Source organism: Perca flavescens, chromosome 23 (assembly GCF_004354835.1).
Source record: "Perca flavescens isolate YP-PL-M2 chromosome 23, PFLA_1.0, whole genome shotgun sequence".
In the NCBI taxonomy this organism is placed as follows: domain Eukaryota; kingdom Metazoa; phylum Chordata; class Actinopteri; order Perciformes; family Percidae; genus Perca; species Perca flavescens.
In genome coordinates this window covers 14,366,710-14,388,834 of record NC_041353.1, presented here as the reverse complement: position 1 = coordinate 14,388,834, position 22,125 = coordinate 14,366,710, and the positions used below count along the sequence as shown (strand labels likewise).

The window sequence follows — 22,125 nt, the reverse complement described above, 5'->3', positions numbered from 1 at the left end:
GGAAACATGTTAAACTGAAACATTTTTTCTGACAACAATGCTAATGTCAGTATTTTTTATTTTTTAATTTTACATTCCGTGACGGAATTTATGTTTATGTTTTGGTCTGTGTGTTGTTATCAACGGCCCAGTTTGACAGCCAGGCCGGGTTGCCAGATATACCTGTAAAAACGTAAACCCAGCGCGCTACAGCTGTAACGGTAGTACAGCCATGAAAGCAGCAAACAAACGAACAGGATCAACGGAGATAGATTCTATCTGATGTAAAAAAAAAAAAAATGAAAACAGCATGTTTCTAACAGTTGCGTGACCAGAGACGTAACAACCCCCTGGTAAATATTGGAGATGTATTTGAAAGATGGAGACAGCTTAGATCCCAAAAGGACGCAGAGTTGGCTTATTTCCTCCTGAATAGGTAAACATTAGCTTCAGGCTAATTTATCACAGCTACTAGGGATGGGCATTTTTTGTCATTTCAACATTTGTGTACTCACATTGAATTATATAGCTAGAGTACCCGAGTTGGTTACTCGCAAAAACAATTGAGACACAGCCAGTAAAGTGATCCCGACTGGTCCTGGCTAACGCCGCGATGCTAACCCTGCTAACTGCTAGCTAACGTTACCGGGAGGACCAGGCAAGCGGGCCATGGCTGTTTACAACGTGTAGTTCAGAACTTCAGCGGCTGGAGCCGACAACGATGAGTTATTTTAAGCCACGAGAGGGGGGCTGTAAATCGGAAAGAAGGGACTGTGAGTTTTCAGTGTGTTTAGCGATTGTTGCTGTAATTCTAAGCCAATGAAGTGTGTTCAGTCGGCAAGGTAGTGGTATTTTTAGCGTTTCGTATTGTAATTCTAAGCCGAGGAAGTGTGCCTGACTGGCGTGTGGAGAGGACAGTGAGGTTGTTGTGTTTTTAGCGGTTCATACTGTAATTTTAAGCCGAAAAAGTGTCTGTCAGTTGGATACAGAGCTCCGCGTGAGCACGGGCTTTTATGACTGTCAATATAGCCAGCATCTACCGTTAGCTACTCCGCTGTGATGTGGATTAATGTCTGGCTATGTGAGAAAAGCGTCTAGCAACGTTGTTGTGAATGCTGCGGTCTCAGCCTGGCAACCTCCGTGAACTTCGAGTCTGGGCAGGAGGGGGCGGGGGAGACGACTCTCCAGTATTTTGAATTGGTAGTGCAGTAACTATTTTTACCGCTAGCTGCCAGTATTACATACAATATTACATATTGCACCTTTAAGGTAAAATTAAATAGTTTGGCACTTAGATCAATAAGTACAAAAAAAACACCCTTAAGGTTATTTGGTACATTATTTTTGGTGTTTCTCTGTTCCAGACAGAAATGTGTGTTTGTAGTTTTTTATAGAAAAGTAGAATGAATTTGTTTTATGCAGTGATTTAGTCAAGATTGAAGATTTAACAGAAGACAAGCCAACCTGTTTTTTGTTTGAAAAATACACGTCACACTGATTTTGAAATAAATCTTTGATCTAAATTGCATATATTGCTCATACTGAGTATCATGCCGAATTGCACATATTTTTTTTTTTAGACATTTACCCGATGCTGTTCTTGACTAGTATTGATTGCAGTGAGTGCAATAGTGGGGTATTTTAAAATTCATTGATCTACAATTAACCAGAAATGTGCAGGGTGAAATGTGATTTCCTCACTGCCCTTACAGTATTATTGTGGCAATCGAATGATTACAGTTGAAGATGGCATGAAAGCAAGTCTGTTAATTAGATAAAACAATAAACCTGTGGGGCGCCTGATTACCCATGTACAGTGGCTCAGTCCTTCCAACCTGCAGCCCTTTGCTGCATGTCATTACCCCTCTCTCTCCCACTTTCCGGACTTAATCTGTCCTATAAATAAAATAAAAATCTTTCAAAAAACAATAAACACGTACCAGCATCAGGGCCACTGTTCACCATCTGACCTTGCATTCCCTGGTGATTGAGGTCCAGCAGAAGCAAAGCATTTTCCAATACATAGCAATACATTTCCTCCCAGTCATGTCCCTGTTTGGCCTGATAAAGTGGCACTAAATGACACCCAAGCTGAAGAATTAGATGCTGCGCTGGCTCTCATTACTGTTGGATGAAACACTAAAAATATTTGTCATTGCCCCCACCCATTATATGTTTTCCAACAGTCCCACTTGAGCTGTAGTCCTCTAAACAAGCATCACAGAGATATCAATAACATTAGTCTTTATTTATTTCTGCACCCTGTATATTTCCTTTTTGACCACGTCCTTGATAAAGCTGAGGAATGAGGGATGTATTTTATGATGTACTGAAATTATAAGGAAAAGACAGATGGGGTGTGTGTGTGTGTGTGTGTGTGTGTGTGTGTGTGTGTGTGTGTGTGTGTGTGTGTGTGTGTGTGTGTGTGTGTGTGTGTGTGTGTGTGTGTGTGTGTGTGTTAGCATGGAGCTAATGAGGTCAGAGTGAATCACTGTCTCATACAGACCTCATTGTAGGACTGGGATTGTGTGTATCCTTAAAGCACACTGCAATATGCCTTGTGTCTTACCAGGTCCCCAGAATTCCCAGGTGATGGTGTATTTCTCCAAGACTGTCATACTCTGATGTAATTATATGCGGGCTTTGATGAAATGCAATTGCTCTCTCTCTCTCTCTTGCTCTCTAGGTCTGTGTGTGGAGCCCGGAGATCCTCCTCTACTCCAGCAGCCTCTGCAGACATCCAAGTCAGGGATTCAGCAGATAATTGAATGCTTCCGTTCAGGTTTGTGTCTGTGTGTTTTCTTATTATCCATTCATTTTTTATTTAGTTATATTTATTATGCAGACACGGCACAAGTGTTTTTCCAGATGACAGAAATGACATGGTCTGCGTCTTTATATCTTGCAATGTTTAAAACTGAACCACCAAGAAAATAAAATTATTAAATTAAAAAAATTAAACAAACACTTCCTTCAACAATAACAAAAAAGAAACAGAAAAATCCCACCCAAACCATACAGATGCTGCAGTATATAACAATACATTTGAAAGAGAGAGAGAAGAAAATGTATATAAAAATTGTACAGTAATATGACAGAAAATAAGTAGCACACAAACTAAACGATCAGCCATTGCCTTCCAGGGACAAGCGAGTCAGTCTCTCTCTAGGAAAGAATCCAAGGGTTTCCAGAGTCTCCAGAATTTGTCTGGGAGATTGGGATTCAGTGCCAGAGGGGACCAGACAGAAATGACAGAGGGAATATTTAAATATTTTCTCTGATCCTTCCAAAGCAGTAGTGTGTTCCAAATAATTACATTGTTAAGATATTCTATCTGATCTGTATTGTAGATACAGGTGAGGGATTTAAGCCCTCCAGAATAACATGAAGAATCTATCTTATACATTAACCAATGTCCTTAGCTTCTTCCATTTTCTAATGATTGCTCCAACAGTGGACCTTTTTTCACCAAGCTGCTTGGGAATTTCCCCGTAGCCCTTTCCAGCCTTGTGGAGGTGTACAATTTTGTCTCTAGTGTCTTTGGACAGCTCTTTGGTCTTGGCCATGTTAGTAGTTGGATTCTTACTGATTGTATGGGGTGGACAGGTGTCTTTATGCAGCTAACAACCTCAAACAGGTGCATCTAATTTAGGATAATAAATGGAGTGGAGGTGGACATTTTAAAGGCAGACTAACAGGTCTTTGAGGGTCAGAATTCTAGCTGATAGACAGGTGTTCAAATACTTATTTGCAGCTGTATCATACAAATAAATAGTAAAAAAAATCATACATTGTGATTTATAAATTCTTTTTTTTTATATTATGTCTCTCACAGTGGACATGCACCTACGATGACAATTTCAGACCCCAACATGATTTCTAAGTGGGAGAACTTGCAAAATAGCAGGGTGTTCAAATACTTATTTTCCTCACTGTATATATATAATTGAATTGAGGTAGGATTTTTGTTTTTATATCATTGATTCTCCCAAAGAATGAACTGGACAAGGATGTCTACTTCTTCAAATCGTTTTTAATTTTTTGAATTAAAGGGGAATAATTATTCCCAAATAAATTATTAAAATCAGAAGTGACAAAAAAAACCTTTCTGACCAATTTTTAATAAAAATTGCATTAGCAGTCTTCACCAACAGTCATACAATCACAGCAATAGATGCCAAGGAATACACAATTGTGCAAATGCGTGTTTGTGTGTGTAAGCAAGTTGCACAGGTACTGACTGTGTGAGTCACAGTAGTAGTGTTTTCTCAGTCATTTTGCATGAAACGTATGTGTAGTAAAATGTCCAACAGAGCATATAATACATGCTGTTACTTAGGCAAAATATGAGTCAGATATATTGAAATTGAACATATGAGTCAGCATGCTTACAACAATGAGAAAAAGTAAAGGTGACGACTGCAGTGACGCAAAAGTAGCACTTAACACAAAGGCAATTATCACCAGAGTCCTTTAAAATGTCAAAGAGACACAGGCATTTTACACCGACTGGAATTTATCCGCTTAATTTCTCTGTTCAACTCTTGTTTTCTCAGAAATATGAGATTATATAAATGCCTGTAATTTTCCAGTTTTCCTTTCACATTTGAGTTGTTTCAGCAAGCTATTATAAACATTTCAGTGTATTGAAACAAATGTTGTTTCTACAATGTGCAGTGTATTTGATCAGCCTGAAACTGCTCACCACCATTATAAATCTTTGCAGACTCCTAACAACTACACAACTAGAACTATAAATTAATTTAGATTTTCTGCAATGAATTGTACAATATTCTGTATGTACATAGTGTACTGTATATCTTATAATTCTCCCTAAAATCACTGGAAGTAATCGTCAATGCTTTTCTTTGAATGCAGGAACGAGCCAGCTGAAGCACATGCTGCTGAGGGAGGTGGACACCATCTTTGAATGTAAACTGTGTCGCAGTCTGTTCAGAGGCCTGCCCAACCTCATCACACATAAAGAGTACTACTGCCTATCACGGCTGCCTGAACCCGACGGTTAGTGACACAATGCATTAGCATGCAGACACACAAGCGTCTATAATACTTACACACACTCGTTTACTCCCAAAAATCAAAGCACAAAAAAAGACACAAAAGATAAAAATGACTAATAAACTCAAGAATAAAATCAATTGGCAGAACAGGTAAAACGCAATCTTCAAGAGCCAAGGCCAGAGCATTTGTGCATGCTGAGGACATGCAAATGCAAACTTGTACAGATAACACCGACAAATACAGACTCCTTGAACAAGGCAGGGATCAAACGGACTTGAGCTAGTTGCCCATACACACCTAGTTACACACACCTATGCACAGAATCATTGATTACTTTAACATCTCCTACGGCTACTCCACATTTTACTTCATTGTCTGCCACTCCAAGGTTTCTTGTCTCTCTTTCACGCCATCTGCCTCCTACTAGAGATGGCCCGATACCACTATTTGCTTCCCGATACAGATTACGGTACCTGAACTCTACCTCCTACTCATTATTCTCCTCTTATCTTCTCTGTCTGTACACAGTGCTCTTTCATTCATTTGCACACAAACTCACATGCACATTGTAACATGCTCAATCCATCAATCATTTCCCTCACTCAAATTGCTGTTTCTCCTCTGTTCTCCTCTCATATCACTAAGGAAGTTGACTTTGATCTGGTAGGGGTGGGGGAAAAAATCGATATAGCATAGTATCGCGATATTTTCCGTGGCAATACTGTATCGATACACAGACGGCAAGCATGCGCAGAGTTTGCGGGGGGTAGCTGAAACGGGTAATTGCATTGTTTCAAAAATGAGTGGAATAATTACTTCTGGCATAACAAGATATTTTATAAATACTTTAAATAACACAAAACAACTAAATGGTGATGGGTAATACATCGGATTTCATATACTGCTTTAGTAAAAATAATATTTTTTCAGGGCTCTCACCTGAGACCATTGTCGACGCATATGCAGGACGCAAAAAGCGATTATTACTGTTGCACTAGTCTGGACATCTTACCGTGCCCATGTTGCAATAAAGGTTACCTAAATGTCATGTATATAAATTTGCTGTCCGCTTACTAATTGATTGTGCGTAATTTCAAATCTGCTTTAAAAAATAAACATATGTTTATTTAGCATGTTTGTTTTGTCCATATGTGCTCGTGCTGTGTTCCCAGGTCTCAGCTGCTACAATGAGTTTTTTTTATTGTTGCCCCCCCCTGGCTCGAATGTCAAACTCCGCCTATGACGCCAAGTATCGATCTACTATTATATTTGTCTTCTTGACAATCCCATTTTGCAGCAATAAAAGTTAAGTGAGATACGGAGATACAATCTTTTTAGATAAAATCGCAGAATATTGCAATATGTTTAAAGTCGCGATGATATTGTATCGTGACATAAGTATCGTGGTGGTTCCAACCCCTATGATCTGGCAACATTTGTGTTTTAACTACTTCTCATTAGCCACAGTATTTGTCCACGTCTCTTTTCTTTGCTGCTTAGAAGTGGTCTAAGACTTGGGGAAAGAATTAAGCCTAGGAGACTGTTTCTCTATTCTAGTTTAATTCTCCTCTCCTCCTAAAAGAGAAATCAATCTGAACACATACTGTCAATTATATTTTTGCCGTTTACCCACTGTAATGAAAAAAATGTCATCCCAATCTTTTTTCCATCTGCTTGTTGTCTTAATTAAGCTGTTTGTTGGCTTAATTCTTCTCAATCAAGAGCCCATTACCAGCAGATGAAAGTGTATTGCATTGTTATTTTGATAAATTACTTAATTTGTGTCTGTTTTTCACCAGTGAGACACTGGGTATTAATTGTGTGATTACTGGATTATAAAAAAAACAAAATTTTTCACCAGCCAGCCCTGACAGAGGACCTATGCAGTCTCCAGTGATGATTTGTGGTCCATTTTTAAAGTGCCTAAAATTCAATTACTCTCTTTCCAGTCTCTCTTTATCTGCTGTTGTGAAGAACGGTATGCAATAAACTTGCACATTTACCAAAAGAGGAATATCCACATAAAGGAGGCTTTCGAGAGGCAAAATAATTGTATTTACTATAAAAGAAAGCACTGTGCGGATAAGTGCCAAAGCAAAAGTGCACAAACAGAAAATGTTTTGCAGCCAGAGACCATCATCTTCTCAGTACATAAATGGAGTCACGCTCACTCTTTGCGGTCGTTTTAAATGGGTTCAATAACACAGAAGAGAACTGAAGAGAAAGGGTGGCCGGCCTCTGGGATATGATGTTTTCTTTTCAGAATGTTTGGGGCTTTTATCTGATGCACAATTTGCCACAAGAAGTTGGCATGCTTTGGTTCAGTGTCTTGCTCAAATACATGTCAAGATGACACATATGACACACACTTAGGCTGTTAAGGGTTCAGTCATTTTGTTAATAGGATGATTTTCTAACCATAGTATAACTTTCCACCAACTAAAATATTTCCATTTTTGGCTATGTAATATCAAGACTAAATGTACCCTTTCAAAGGTGCAATCAGTAAAACATGGCTCTATAGTAACATCAAGAGGAAGTAATGGCTAACTAAAACAGCCAATATGTACTTTTCCACAACCCTTTGTTGTTATTTTGTTTTTTTTCTAAGAAAATCTGTATTTTGTTTACAAAAGTTTAGCTTACTTTCACCTAGGTAACTGATACAGCGCTGCAGATATAAGACCAGAGTTTGATATGTCTACTCTATGTTTCAAAATGTTACACATGCGGACCTCCACTGAGTACAAACTGACTGTGAGGCACAATTGGCTGGATGTTTGTTAAAAACCATCTAACTTCAAAGCTGTGGCAAAGTCCCACCTGTTATGTTGCACCAGCAAAGACACATTGTGTTACTAACATTAGCTACATCATATGATGCCTACTACAATGTTAGCTCTACACCAGTTCTGAAAAGAATTCACTTTTTGAAGCTCCCAACACTGCACCATTGTTTTAACCCTGGGAAATTCAAGCATCCCTACCATTTATGAGCTGGGCAGACTCTGTCTGCTTGGATATTTCAGCAGAATTTTTCACCACCCATAAAAGTAACAGTAGTGATTGGCATCGACCAGAGTCTCTTAAAGTAGTTTTATACAGAAAGTAAATATAATATTGCTAATTTTGACCTAAATAGTATTACACTTTTACCAGTTACTATGCTACTAATTTTTTTTGATTTTTCTTTGCTAGGTCCATCAGGTGATGACAGACAGAGTGTGGCCATGAAGGATTTATTGGATGCCATATATCCCAGAGCCCCAGACTACGTGGTCCGACTGGAGCCCATTCAGACCACTACCAAGGCCGTGTTCCAGTACCTCACCACAGAAGAGGAGCTTGCTAGATTTCCATCGCACACACCCAGGTATGATGGATTAAAATGTACTGTAACTTTTAAGATGCAACATATTTGATTAGTTGTTCACAGACGAACACGACAAGCTTCATCAACACAACTTGACTTCTTGTTATCTCAGACCCTCATCATGTGAATTGTATTTTAGGCTATTCCCAACCTTCCCTAGTCTCTCACGGTTTGTCTCAATGTCCTTCACAGTGCCAGAGAGAGTCCGGTAGCATGGGAAGGAGAACCGGTGGAGGGTGTGGACAACAACCAGCCAAGCCAGCCAGGAGGGCCCGAGAGCCACAGCAGCCCGGGACAAAATCAGGGACAGAAGAAATGGGAGGCTGAGGAGGAGGCTAAAGAGGAGCAGCCACAGCAGGAAGACGAGGGGTCCACCAGTGGGGTAGGTGACTGGACACGTCAGGAAGCACAAGTGACAAAGTATAGTCGGGGGTGCTCAGAGTGAATATGCAACAAAAGTGTTTTTTACTGATAAATACCTGTCATTGCTGAGGTGTGTTCCATTCTCATATGCTAAATGATGGTCTAATTATCCACATTGACATGTTTATCCTAGTCAGTCAAGCTCTCTCTTCTCGGTTCTCTCCTTCCCATCCAGGTTGAGGACGTGACAATCTCTTGTTGTCTCTGCGGTCAGGACTTTAACTCACGCCGCAGCATCAGACGCCACTGCCGCAAAATGCACCAGACCAAACTCGAAGAGCTCCGAAAGTTCACAGAGACGCGTACAGTTCCCACAAGCCTACTCTCTATGGTGAAAGGTAAGCGTTTATACAAATTACAATAAAAAATGTCAAACGATATTGAATATGGTGATTTAGAAATTGGTCAGTATGATAGGATGGTGATTAAAACCACACATAGGGCCATAACAAAGACGTTGACTTATTAAACTTCATTGAACATTTGCACACAAAACATAATGGTCATGATGATGGGGTTTCTTGCTTTAGCTGAATAGTTACAGTGTAGATTTTCCACAAACTGATGAAATAATTTGAAACAAAAATGTCAGTCTTTGTTTTATGTGTGCACATTGGATGTAGAGGCATTGCAAATTGCCCATTGCCATATATCAAACATGAAATAATATGTATTGCTGTTGTTGCTGGAGGTCGGCCAAGGACTCTCAGCACACCTACTGGAAAATCCTGCCCAGTGTGCCTCAAAACCTTCGCTACCAAAGCCAACGTACGCCGCCATTTTGACGAGGTGCATCGTGGTCTACGGCGGGACACCATCACACCCAGCATCGCCTCACGGCCTGGCCTGCCCTTCTCTCTGGAGGTCACCCCCCCCAGGAAGAGCAACAATGCCTCTCCAACACGTGGCCACAACTCCAAGTCCACCCCTGTGACCTCTAAAACAACACATTCCAACCAAAACCAGTCCAAACAACCAAGTCAGCCCGCAGCCTCTCCACAGGCGGCACCGGCCTCATGTCGCTGCACGCACTGCAAGAGGAACTACAGCTCGCAGGTTTGTTTGTTGCCCTTCTGGCAGCTTCAAGCTTTTCTAGCTTTTTGGTGTTTTCAAATCTCAAGTCCTGGCAGCATGAGGTATACTCAAGATGTTCTTTTGGATGCTATTTTATTATCTTAAATTGGTTGAAATAATCATGTTTTTTCTCTGTATATTTCAGCTCATGTTGAAGAGACACATGCGTATTGTCCACAAAATATACAGCATCAAAAGTAACAAGTCTGCTACCACGGCAACCTCCTCTACTCCGGCAGCCACACCGAACAGTAGCAGCGCTAACTTAGGCCCAAGCAACAACATCCGAGTGAAAGAGGAAGCAGTAGAACCTTCAGATGAAGACGACGACGACGGGGAGGACGTTGACAGTTGTCCGGCCCCTTCTCCCAGTGACAGCACTGGGACAGCTAAACGGCTTTCTGTGGCACACAACACCATGAAGGTGAAGGAAGAGGAGGCCCCGTCGAGCCCAAAGATGACGCCATCCTTATCTGCGTCATCCTCGCGTGGTGGCAACATGTGCAGCGGGGGTGTGCCCGCCAAAATGACCAAACTGTCAGTGGGTTTTGACTTCAAGCAGCTCTTCTGCAAGCTGTGCAAGCGACAGTTCAGCTCACGTCAGAACTTAACAAAGCACATTGAGCTGCACACGGACGGCAACGACATCTTCATCAAGTTCTACCGCTGCCCTCTCTGTCGCTACGAGTCACGTCGCAAACGTGACGTCCTGCGTCATGTGACCGTGGTCCACAAGAAGTCATCTGGGTACCTTGGCAAGATCATGCCCAAACTGGAGAGCAGGGCGGTGAAGAGGCTAGCTGAGGTAGTCCTCAACAGTACGACCCCCAACAAGAGGACAAGTGGCAGCGTCAAAGAGGAATTAAACGGACGTCACGCTTCTTCACCATCCTCCTCCTCCTCTTCGCCCCCTGTCACTCGCAAGCTAGAGTGCTCCACGGCTGCCCCAACCACTTCCTCAGCTTCCTCTTCCTCCGCCCCGCCTCCTGCCCCTGTCACTCGGAAACAGCTGGACCTCTCATCGCCAGCGGCCACCCCGTCCCCTCCTGTCACCCGTAAGCAGGAGAGGGAGCAGACCCACCAGCCTCGTCCCATCAGCCCCCCGCTGACCCGCCGCAGTGAAAAACACACACACCAGCGCAACTCCTCCACCACTCCACCCAGCAACCAAACCCCACACACCCGACGGCACGACACCCAGTCAGAGAGCAGCGGCACAGGGTCGTCGTCCTCCACTGAAGTCAGAGTGACCAAGAATTTCTCCCTCCACGCCTGCGACCAGTGTGGACGGGCCTTTGCCAAGAAGGTACTGGATTTTCAATTACTGACATAAATCTCTCCTCTTTTTAAAAGACACACTTTGTAGACTTTCCCCAGTGAGGACTAACACTCATCATTAAACAAATAGAGTAGACTGCTACAGTGGAAATGATCCAGTGTATCAATTCCAGTCTGAGGGCTCATTGTCAGGGTATAGAGTGTGGTGGATAAGATCATTATCATCACTTAGTATTAGGGCTGCAACAACGAATCGATAAAATCGATAAAATTCGATTACTAAAAAAGTTGGCAACAAATTTATTTATCGATTCGTTGTGTCGCGCAACTATTATGCCACCTAGTCGCGGAGATAAAAAAAATAAATTTAGTTGAGTGCAGAGCGGAGCAGAGCGGAGCAGAGCGGAGCAGCGCGGAGCAAAAGAAAAGAAAAAAGAGCAGAGCGGGGGTAGAGGAAATACGGAGAGAGACCGGAGAGACCCGTAACGTTGTTCTGAAACACTCGGCGGAGGCAGAGAAATCAGTACGACCTAAGTCATCCAAGGTGTGGGAGCATTTCACACTAAATAAATCAGAAACGTGTTAATTGCAAGATAAGCAAAAGCGACACGGCTACTACACTATCCTTCTTCTGTTCTGTTCTGAAGGGAGGAACGTACCGTCCCTCCAGTAGCTCTTCTGGTGCTGCCGTTTACTCGTTATCCAGCTGACTAGCATGACAAGCTAGCGTTAGCTCAGTAATAACTGTAGTAAAGCAGGGGTGGTATACTTTTTAAGACTAAAGACACGGTTTTATTCACTCGCCTTTTTTGGCCCATTCATTTTTCAATCTGTTGTCATGTATATATTATGTGCTTTGTCCCATATCAGTTATTGTTGACAAATATATTAATGTGTGGTGTATAAATGAACTTAACTTGCACTTACTACAATGATGGTAATAATTGAATGAATAAGTCTGTCTGTCTGTCTGTCTGTCTGTATCTGCTATTTGGGTTACTTACCTTTACACAACTATTAACTAAAACAACAAGTATGTATGTATTGAGTTGATGTAAATTAATGTTGTTGTTTTTTTAATCCTATTAATCTAAAAAATAATCGACAGATTAATCGATTATTAAAATAATTGTTAGTTGCAGCCCTACTTAGTATGCATTCATGAAGACTCTACATGAAGAGAATGGGTGTCTTGCTTCTAACTGCTTTGAATTTTTGTCAATTGACCCCTGGTTCTGATTATTTGATTAAGTCATTGGTCGATCGAAAGAAAATCAATCGTCTATTTTGATCAGTGAAATGGAGTTCAAAATTCATTTTTCACGCAAAGATTCTTGGTATCCAGCTCCACAAATGAGTAGATCTGGTGTTAGTCTTAGTTTTATATGTATTGTAAATTTAAAATCTAAAACAAGACATTTAAAGACACCTTTTTGTGACATTGTATAAGCCAAGAAATGAACAGTATAATGAAGAAATAGTCTGTAGATTAATCACTAATCAATATAATTGTTAATTGCTGTTTATGTGTATGTTAATGTATCATGATAAATTAGGTAAATAATGACATCTGATAAGAAGCAAGTCTCTTTAAATGGACTCTGCCGACTCTTAGATTAAAGATGTAGCTTAACTCCATGTAATGAAACTAACCTCGGTAGCATGTATCTGTGTACTGTATGGATTCATAAATACAAAGCACGTGATCTTTTCCTTAAATTGTTTTTGTCAGCTGTACCTGGAGTCTCACAAGCGAAGTCATCGTAACGCTGTAACCGCAGCAGCCAGCAAGAGGAAAGGAGTCAGCACCCGCTCCAAATCCCTGGTCTGGTGAAACACACACACACACTCTGTAAGTACACAGAGGGCATACCTCCCTTACAAGATGTGTGTTTATGTTTGGGTAGAAGACCATTCCCTTGGGCAAAGATAAGACACCACAATCATTCTGCAGGCTTTAATTGACCGCCAAGCCCGTTTACCAGCTGCTTTCCACATTTTCCCTCTCGCTTATTTCTCTGTGTATCACTCTGCTCATTAGTAATCTTCCTCTTTGGTCTAATTGTTGCTTTTCTTTCTGGATCTTTCCTCTTTCTTTCCTCGTTGTTCTCTCTTGATCTTTTCCCGTGCTCTCTCTTTTCTCTATTTCCTTTTGTCTTCCCTCTTTCCTCATCGCTCTTCTTTTTCTTCTTCTCTCTCTCTGCTTACAGTCTGCCGGGGATAATGGACGAGCGAGCCTCTAACAATGAAGAAGCGAATCAAAACTTTTAATTGGGAGAATAATGGACGAATAGAACGAGCACAGAGCAGAGATGAAGGAAACAAACAAAAGGCACAATGGAGCACGATAGAGGAGTGAAGTACAAAGGATTTTCAGCTTTTGCTTAAGAACCAATCATTTTGTTGGAATCTGACTTTTTTTTTGTATAGGTTTATTATGAAGCCAGCCAGCTTGCTGAACAGTGGCGCTGCTATCCATGAAGAGACTGTAGCGATCACAAGATTCACTCCCACTGTATATATGTGCATTTACTTACAACAGTATGTCAGTGTAGATCCATATGCAGGTGACAGGATTTGTACTTGGTAGCAAAGGGATACAGATAGACTGTGTGTGTGTGTGTGTGTGTGTGTGTGTGTGTGTGTGTGTGTGTGTGTGTGAGTGTGTGTGAGAGACAGAGGGACTCAAAACTGGATCGTGACCTCCACAGAAAATAGACTGGAAACTAATTGTTGATTCATTTTCTTTCTTTCTTTAGAGAAAGCAGAATATTGTACCCTTGCTGTCCCGCACAGATACACAAAACGTATTTGGGTCTTTGGCTATCCGCATTGTATCACTTTTCTGTATATTCCCACCTTAGATAGTTTTTTAGGGTGTTAACAATTTGATATATTCAGTACTACTTGCTCAACATTACGACAGATTTCAAAATATATATATATATATATATATATATATTTTATATATATATATATATATATTCCCTGACATTTTCCCACTTACGATTGGAACACTGTTGTGTCCTGTTATCTAACAGAGAAACCATAGCCAACGTGTTTCCACCAAGTCTTTAGAAGGCTAGCTGCTTGCTTTTGAGTTGGAAATTACTTATACAGTATCTTCTCATGCAAATGTTGCTACTGAAAAGCAAACTGATCACAGATCAGAATTCCAGTAGTAAAATTCTTCACACGAGCAGTCCATAGTCAGATTTAGTTATATCTGCTTTGTAGTGACCAACTGCATCTGGCGTGAATTGTTGTAATTGTATGGTCAAAATAAAGGAAACCCCTAATATATTTTTCTGTTTACCTTGAAAATTGTTTGTGCTTTAAAAAGATTTTTTTTCTTACATCTTACTCTTATGTTCTGCTTTTTTTGTTTGACTGCATGTGAAGAAAACAACCATGTGTACAGGGTGTTTCCTTTACTTTGACCATGCCCTGTTTTATCTCCATATATTAGCTGTAGTCCCAGTAAAAGCCTGGTTGTACGAGAACCGTCAGGCTATGTGAAGCAAGGCTTCAATAAGACACGAGTCTGTGAACTGACAGAGTTCTGTTCTGAAACGAGGCAACCATTTCTGGAGAAAAGTGTCACCTTCCTTCACTCTCAAGTATGATGACATTTTTTTTTTTTTTTTTTACAAATGCTTAATGGATTAAATCAAATTCATTTTCTTCCAAATATGAATTCATCTTTTATTATAACCGCTCAGTTCAGACTGTAAGGTTACCACGGGGGAAACATTCAAACTATCAAATTAACACCATTGTTAACACTCGCACTGGTGTTAATGTGTGAGAATCAAAGTTACAGTGAGCAGGAAAGACGGGACTGCACACAGCTTTAGGGAGTAATGTGCGTTTGTTTTTGGTGTTACAGTTACAGCCACCATTAGAAACCATTAACTGGAAGAATTTCTTTTCTGTGTTCAGTGGAATATTGTTGACCGCCGTCATCTTGCTTGTCGCTAAGCAGAAAGCTATGCTGACACGTCTCAGTTGTAGTGCCTAAGCATCAGGTGTAACAGGTTTGGATTGACACCAGCTGTCTGGGAATCTACCGTTTGTGGTGCTAATCCTGATTTTATTATGGGCCAAAATGTGGGAGCTGTAAACATGGGGGTGAGGGGAAAAAAAAGAAAGAAGCTACATGCCCTCGTACGCTAAACAGTTCTATTCTCCAAACCTAAAAGTTTACATTAAACTTTGTGTTCCATTAACTTAAAAATGCCGGGAATCATTCAAATAAACTTTGAACTTTTCTTTTGTACTGAAATTGAAGGGGGCTGCATTTGTTTAATGACAGCAACAGGTACCCCGAGGTAGTCTTTGAAACACTGGCACATGAGTTGGGATGAAAGTGATTGAGGAAGACCAAATGTAGATATGTCTTAATGTTCAAACAGAAAGCCATGAAATTGAGCAAACCAGAAAAAAGGAAAGACCAACCTTTATTTTTATAAGTAAAAAACGCTACTGCGACATGGTCTTGAGAACGTGTATATAGGGATTCATATATATATATAATAGTTATAATAGTCACAATAGTTATTGACATGTACCTTAACTGTTGGTTGACCATATGCTTCAAACATGTCCAACTAGTTACTACTCTGTCACTGTTTAATACTGAGGCAAGTTTGCGTTGTTCCACCATTAGTTGTCTTTGGTTTTGTCTCTCATTCCTTTTTGAAGGAGTTTTTTTTTTTTCTTTTTTTGTTAGAATGTGTCAAGAAAAGAAATCAAACCTCATAAGACTTTTGTTTAAGATCTTGTCATTAATTCCTCATCAGCTGTAATATGTTATTAAGCTCACTTTCTAGAGAACTTGAAGAGTTAGAGAAGCCTTTCAGATGTGACAAGAATGTTAACCAACCACTTAATAAATAAAAACTGTACTGCTTCAAACCTAACAGGGAAGTTTTGTGTGTGTATTTCTTAAGATATGAGTCCTATACTTCCATCAATCATGTTTGTTTACTGCATTTGCAGAGGGGAGATTTCATTTGCCTTCTCAGGAATTGCATTTGTGGACATCTACATTTTCACTTATTCTTTGTGAGTTCTAGTTTCCCTTCCCACAGTATTTTCCTGTGTTGCAATACATCATTTCTTTTGACGTCTCAAAGAGCGATACAAGGAGTTATGTTGTTGACGTCAATAAGAGACAATGTTTCAGTGCATCTGTACTCACATAGAGCGAAAATAATCAGCGCAGGATATATTTTGTGTAAACTTAGCTCAAACCACTTAAAAACACGCAGTTGTATTAACTAAATGTGCAATTTGAAAGGATTTCAAGGATGTTTACTGTGGCTTGGAGAATGATGATGTTATCAGGGTTATTGTTGCTTTGGCTTTGAGACTACAAATGTATAAGAGAAAGCCTAGGTTGCAAACCGGGGATGTGGAAAAAAATACAATCAACTTACTATCTTTTTTTACTTTCACGTTTAAAAGTCATGGGTATTTACCAGACATGGAGAGTCTGACAAATGATGGTTGCATTGTGGGAAAATAAAGATTTGGGGCATAAAAATAGCATCAGGATACCTTGACCTCTGCTGCTTCAATTTTGACCATTCATCATCAGCAGATCATTCAAATCTGTCTCTCTGCGATGATAAATCACTGGAATTTTAACTTTAACTAACATGTTTTTTGCTAGGGTCTTCTTCCAGGGATTAGGAGGACATCTTTTTAACAAGCAGTGCTACTTTCAAAGGAACCTAATACTTTAGAAATGAATTAGCCTTTATTTTGTCTGTAGACCCGCAATATTATATGCTGTAGTTGGTCAAGGGCTCATTTTAATTCACTTCATATATTATGTAGTTTGATTTATACTAATGCATCATATTTTATAAACTGATTATGTGTTTTGATGTTTGATTTATGTTGTTTAGTCTTAATTTGTAACTTAGCTCAAACTATAGCTGTCAGATAAATGGTGTGGAGTAAAAAATACAATCTTGCCCTCTGAAATATAGTGAAGTAGAATTATAAAGTTCCATGAAGTGAAAGTACAAGTACCTCTACAGTGCATTAGTAAATGTATTAAGTTACATTCCTCCACTGTCGATTAACCTGTGAGAAAAAGGGAAACTCTCAAATCCTCTGACGTGCTGTCATTTTTAGTTTTTTCTATTGCAATTGCACGACGTTGGCCACGAGATGGCGCCATTGCTCCGCGTGCCTCCACCCCCACCCCCGCCGCAGCGGTAAAGCCACAAATTGGACATGTTGCGCACATCTTCCACATTGTCACAAGAGAGACCACCCGGGTCTGTTTCGATTGCCTGGTTTCTCAGTCCACATAGCTTATCAAATTGTTATTACACAGCAGATGGGATGCGGTTCATTTATTTAATTCCATTCACCACAAAGAGCCACGGCTCCGTGGTTTTACAAGGGGGGGGGGATCAATGGACGCGGTAAAAATGGATTGAAGTTTAGGCAATTAAGATTGTGGCGCAACGCCTGTGTGAGCATATTTTGATGACTTATTAATGTGTTCAAATAACCAAAGCCCTTTTATTGTGGAAAGTATCGATCCGATTGATTAGTAATAAACTTGATTGAATTTGTGGAGTCTGCTGGACGACAGTAGTGCAATTAGACGATGACTGTGTGCGGGCGGGTAGAGCAGGCTCTATGCCTGAGATACATATGTTTCACGTAGAGAGAGCTTTTTGCTTTATTTGGCTGTGGAGTCGTGCGCTGTCCCTTTCAGCACCAACGACCTGGAGGAGCTGGAGAGGAGTGTGCGCGCGCGTCCGTGGAGCAGCACGAGCGGACTTCACCGGCAAGGGTTTATGCGCAAAGTGCGGGAAGCTGAGAGAAGACCATGGATAAAAAGCAGGTGCGTTTTGCCAACATTATTGATCACGGGTGACACATTCCGTGTATGATGAATTCCTCTGCTCTCTCTCTCTCTCTCTCTCTCTCTCTCTCTCTCTCTCTCTCTCTCTCTCTCTCTCTCTTTCTCTCACAGTGTATCTGAGACTCATTCTTGGGTATTGACTTCATTACAGGCAGCTTCCCTTGATTGCCACCTTAAACCAGTGCAGGGTTAATAATTACACTTTCACCACTAAAGGCTCTGCTGGTCACGACGGAACACTTTTTAAATCGGCTATATGTTTTTTTTTTTTGTCTTCGTCTTGTGGATGGTCTAATTGTCTTTAAATCCGTTTGCTGCTGTGGTGGAAAAAAAAAAAATCTGGTTTAGGAGGACTGATATTTGGGGGAAAACTGCTGAGCTCCGCAAGGAAGTTGCCTGAGGCGGACTGGGAGCCCAAGGAGGAGTGCGCGGAGGAGTCTGGAGACGGAGCTTCTCACCCTTTCACACTGTCGGACCAGTTCGATTTTCTGAGGTATCTCCTATGCTATCAATTCGCATGTTTCTCCTGCATTCTGGCCAAATGCTGTTCCCTCTTTTTATTTTTATTTTTTATTTTTTTTCTGTGGGTGTTTTCTCTCTCATCCTGGCATTCCTCTAGTGATGGATTTTGGGCAGTCTGTCTTATTTATTGTCTCAATTTGTCTTGCTGCCTATCTTTTATGGAATTCTATTGATTTTTTTTTACACATCTTTTTCATTTCACGTGGATTCTGTTCAATAATGGTTAGGTGATTAAATGTCTTCCTAGCACACGAAAGAGGTATGCTTCACTTAGTAACTCAATATTGCGTGGCTATAGAGTATTAAAAAAAGCTGAGACATGAAAAACCTCCATAATTATACCATTGTAATGTTGCTTCTCTGTTTTTATTGTGGATGGCACTGTCTTAATCAGGGTGCAATCCCTAGACCTCCACTGTACAGAAAGAAGCCAATGGGGCTCCATAATGAGCTTAAACCCCTTCACAACATATAGTCTTATATTTCTGAACCTGTGGGCTGTGCTTTAGCTCCACACACATGGCTTAATCATGTCACAGGCATGTGTTTGAAATGATGTGTGAGCTATCTCTGTCTCTTTGTGATGTAAGCTGGGCTTTAATGTGTTTATCCATATATAAACACAATCAGATAACAATATAGAAAATATTTTCACTTGTAGATAACATTAATGGGAAAATAAGCATGTGCCCAAAGCAGATTTTCTTTTAGTATTATGCAATATTACATTGTAATGGATGTCATGTACAGTATATGGATATTATAGATATGTCTCATATACCTATGCATTTAACTTAATATGTATTTATTTGCTGTATGGGTAAAGGAAATGGGAGGGTGAATCCACAAAGGTGTGTGTGTGTGTGTGTGTGTGTGTGTGTGTGTGTGTGTGTGTGTGTGTGTGTGTGAGTGTGTGTGGGGGGAAGGGGGGTGTATTGCCTCATGATCTTGCTAAAATCATAATCAAAATCCATCATAATCAAAGCAATTGTTGAACAAGAGACTCTGAGAAACCCCTACTTACAGAGAGGGAGAGAGGGAGGGAGGGAGAGAAGAGGACAGGGCGGCAGGAATGCGATCACTTTCTGAAAAGAGCAGCAAGCTCCCCAGAGAGACGAGGAGGCCTGCAGAAGACGATAGAGGCGAGAGGGAGAGGAGGAGACGATGGCAGAGAAGCAGAGGGTGGTAGAAATAAGAAAGAGGGTAAATAAGAAAGGGAGACTAGCAGAGGAGAGAGGGAGACATAAAGACGATGGGGAGGTGAAGGAGGACAGAGGAAGCGGGGAAAGAGGAAATGCAAGGAGGCCAGGTGTGGGGAGATGAGAGATAGAGAGAGAGCTGGAGTAAAAACAGAATAAAAGACAGAATAAAAGCACAGTAGAGCAAGAAGTGGGCAACCCTCCCAGCCAGATGTGGGTGTAAATTAAGAAGAGTGATGAGCCAGCTGCAGCCTCTTTGGCTTTAAGCCTGTTCATCTTTGAGCCACTAACCTTTACAGCAGAGGGAGAGAATGTGAGCGTATAGGGAGGTTGCCCTGGTAGGTCACCTGGATGAGCGTACGCCCCTTACTGCAGTAGCCGGGGTTGGAGTCCGACCCTCAGCCCTCTGCTGCATGTCATCCACCCCCTCTCTCTCCCCCTTCCCTTCCCATCTTCAGCTATTTTATCAAATAAAGCCCCCAAAAAATAATCTTTAAAAAAAATACAAGCATTGGACTAAAGGAGTATAGCTAAGATTACATGAAGTCCTTAAGAATAGCAGGTGTGTAGTACTGACATGTACATACAGACGATGATGTCACTACTTTTCACCCCCTTCAAAATGTGATAATTATCAGTGAGTGTAAGCGAGACAGGGAACTTTTAATAACCTCAGGGCCTTAGTTCTGTCATGAAACACATGTTGCACTGATCTGACTTTTTGGCCGCCCTCTCGAGACGTTTGCATGTAGTTACACCCCGGGTGAATGTTTGAATCATGAATGTGCTCTCCCTGGATTTAAGACGTCCATTGGATCAACTTAAGTCGTATGCTGTGGCTCCCTGTGTGGGACGATCCGATTACTGCCCAATATTAAGAGCCAAAACGATGAAAAGCAAGGAAGATGATCAAGAGAAGCAGAGTGGGTGAGCTCCAGTGGATCCTGTTAGATTATATTCAATTGCAGTTGTTTAATTAATTGATTCATTAATTCAGTTGTGTGTAGTAGGGCTTGATAACAGGGATCCAAACCCTCATTTGGACCCTTTGTGTGCTTGAGCCAAGACAAGCCAGCGACAAAGTGTTGAATAAACAATATTGCGGCGAGTACAATACTAGCTAACCTATATAAAGCAGGGTTTTTAATCATAGCGGGGCTGTGTATGAGTGGCTTTGACCTACTTCCATTTAGAGTGGAGAGAAACTGATACATTAATTGGGACAGAATAGAGTTATAAATGGATTCATCGAGAGAGCTGCTCAGGCTGTGATGAGCCCGAAACCTTTTCACTCTGTGGTTGATATTAGGTAGGCTTGCTAGATATTTAAAAATGTTGTGAATGATGCATTGCTTTAAGTATGTACAGTCATTTCCTGTTGTTGTTGTTGTTGTTGTTTTTTAAACTTATAGGTGAAGTAGTGGAAAGCTTTTTGGAATAATATTGTCATTATAATTTACCCTACATCATCAGAAGGATCTCATTGAGCATGATATAGGCAGGGCCAGATTAACCCACTAGGTGGCCCTGGGGCAAAAATAAGCCAGAGGACCCCACCCCCTCCTAACAGATGAGTCCTCAAGATCAAGTAATAATGCAGGTGCTGTCTTTAGGACGGATGTGTGGACACGCCTTCTTATCATGTCAGGATTTTGTTACTTTCAGACAGAGCTAGCCAGGTGTGTCCCCCTACTTTTAGTATTTATGCTAAGTTAAGCTAACTGGCTGCTAGCTGCAGTAGTAGTAGCAGTAGTCTATTTGTGTTGAGAGATTATTCTCTAAAACAGAGATCTTCAACAGGGGGTCCGGGACCCCTAGGAGATCCTCAGAGTTGCTGCAGGTGGGCCACCAAATTATTGTTTGATAATTTAAATATATGTATTTAGTTTAAATATATGTATTTAAACTATCTTTATATTTAAACTACTATATATATATATATATATATATATATATATATATATATATATATATATGTGTGTGTACATACATAAACATGAATCCAAAATATTATTTTGTAAAGATAAATCTTTTTTAACATTAATGATAGGCTTACTGGCCTATAGGTAAGGTAGCCATCAACAGATAAAGCTACCCTTCAACATTTTAACATTAAAGCATGATGTATAAATATATGAATATGTCAACAATTATTATTTTAACACCTTAGTATTGTATGCACCATACAAATGTATATCTAAAGGCTCTAGGCCAGCCCCACACATTATTTTAGGCCCAGTTTAATATGCAACTCAATTTTATTCATTATATATATAATAAGGGGTCCCTGGTCCATCTCTTTTTCAGCTGAGGGGTCCTTGGCTTAAAAACGCTGAAGACCCCTGCTCTAAGAGATATAAGCA

General features: G+C 40.5%; 1 protein-coding gene across 6 annotated transcripts in view; it reads left to right on the top strand.

The window, feature by feature from the left end:
* Positions 1-16,071, top strand: part of znf800b (zinc finger protein 800b) — a 42,657-nt gene extending 26,586 nt beyond the window's left edge. For 5 of the 6 annotated variants that reach the window (XM_028571089.1, XM_028571090.1, XM_028571092.1 and 2 more), the window contains 9 exons: positions 2,666-2,761; positions 4,858-5,001; positions 8,200-8,374; positions 8,567-8,756; positions 8,973-9,135; positions 9,489-9,853; positions 10,017-11,177; positions 12,882-13,001; positions 13,360-16,071. In XM_028571089.1, the coding sequence (XP_028426890.1) occupies positions 2,666-2,761; positions 4,858-5,001; positions 8,200-8,374; positions 8,567-8,756; positions 8,973-9,135; positions 9,489-9,853; positions 10,017-11,177; positions 12,882-12,983 (2,396 nt within the window). In that variant the 3' untranslated portion in view covers positions 12,984-13,001; positions 13,360-16,071. Of the gene's footprint in view, positions 1-2,665; positions 2,762-4,857; positions 5,002-8,199; positions 8,375-8,566; positions 8,757-8,972; positions 9,136-9,488; positions 9,854-10,016; positions 11,178-12,881; positions 13,002-13,190; positions 13,288-13,359 lie in introns of those variants that run through there. The other variant, XM_028571091.1, reaches the window with a different exon arrangement.
* The last annotated feature ends 6,054 nt before the right edge of the window (positions 16,072-22,125 follow it).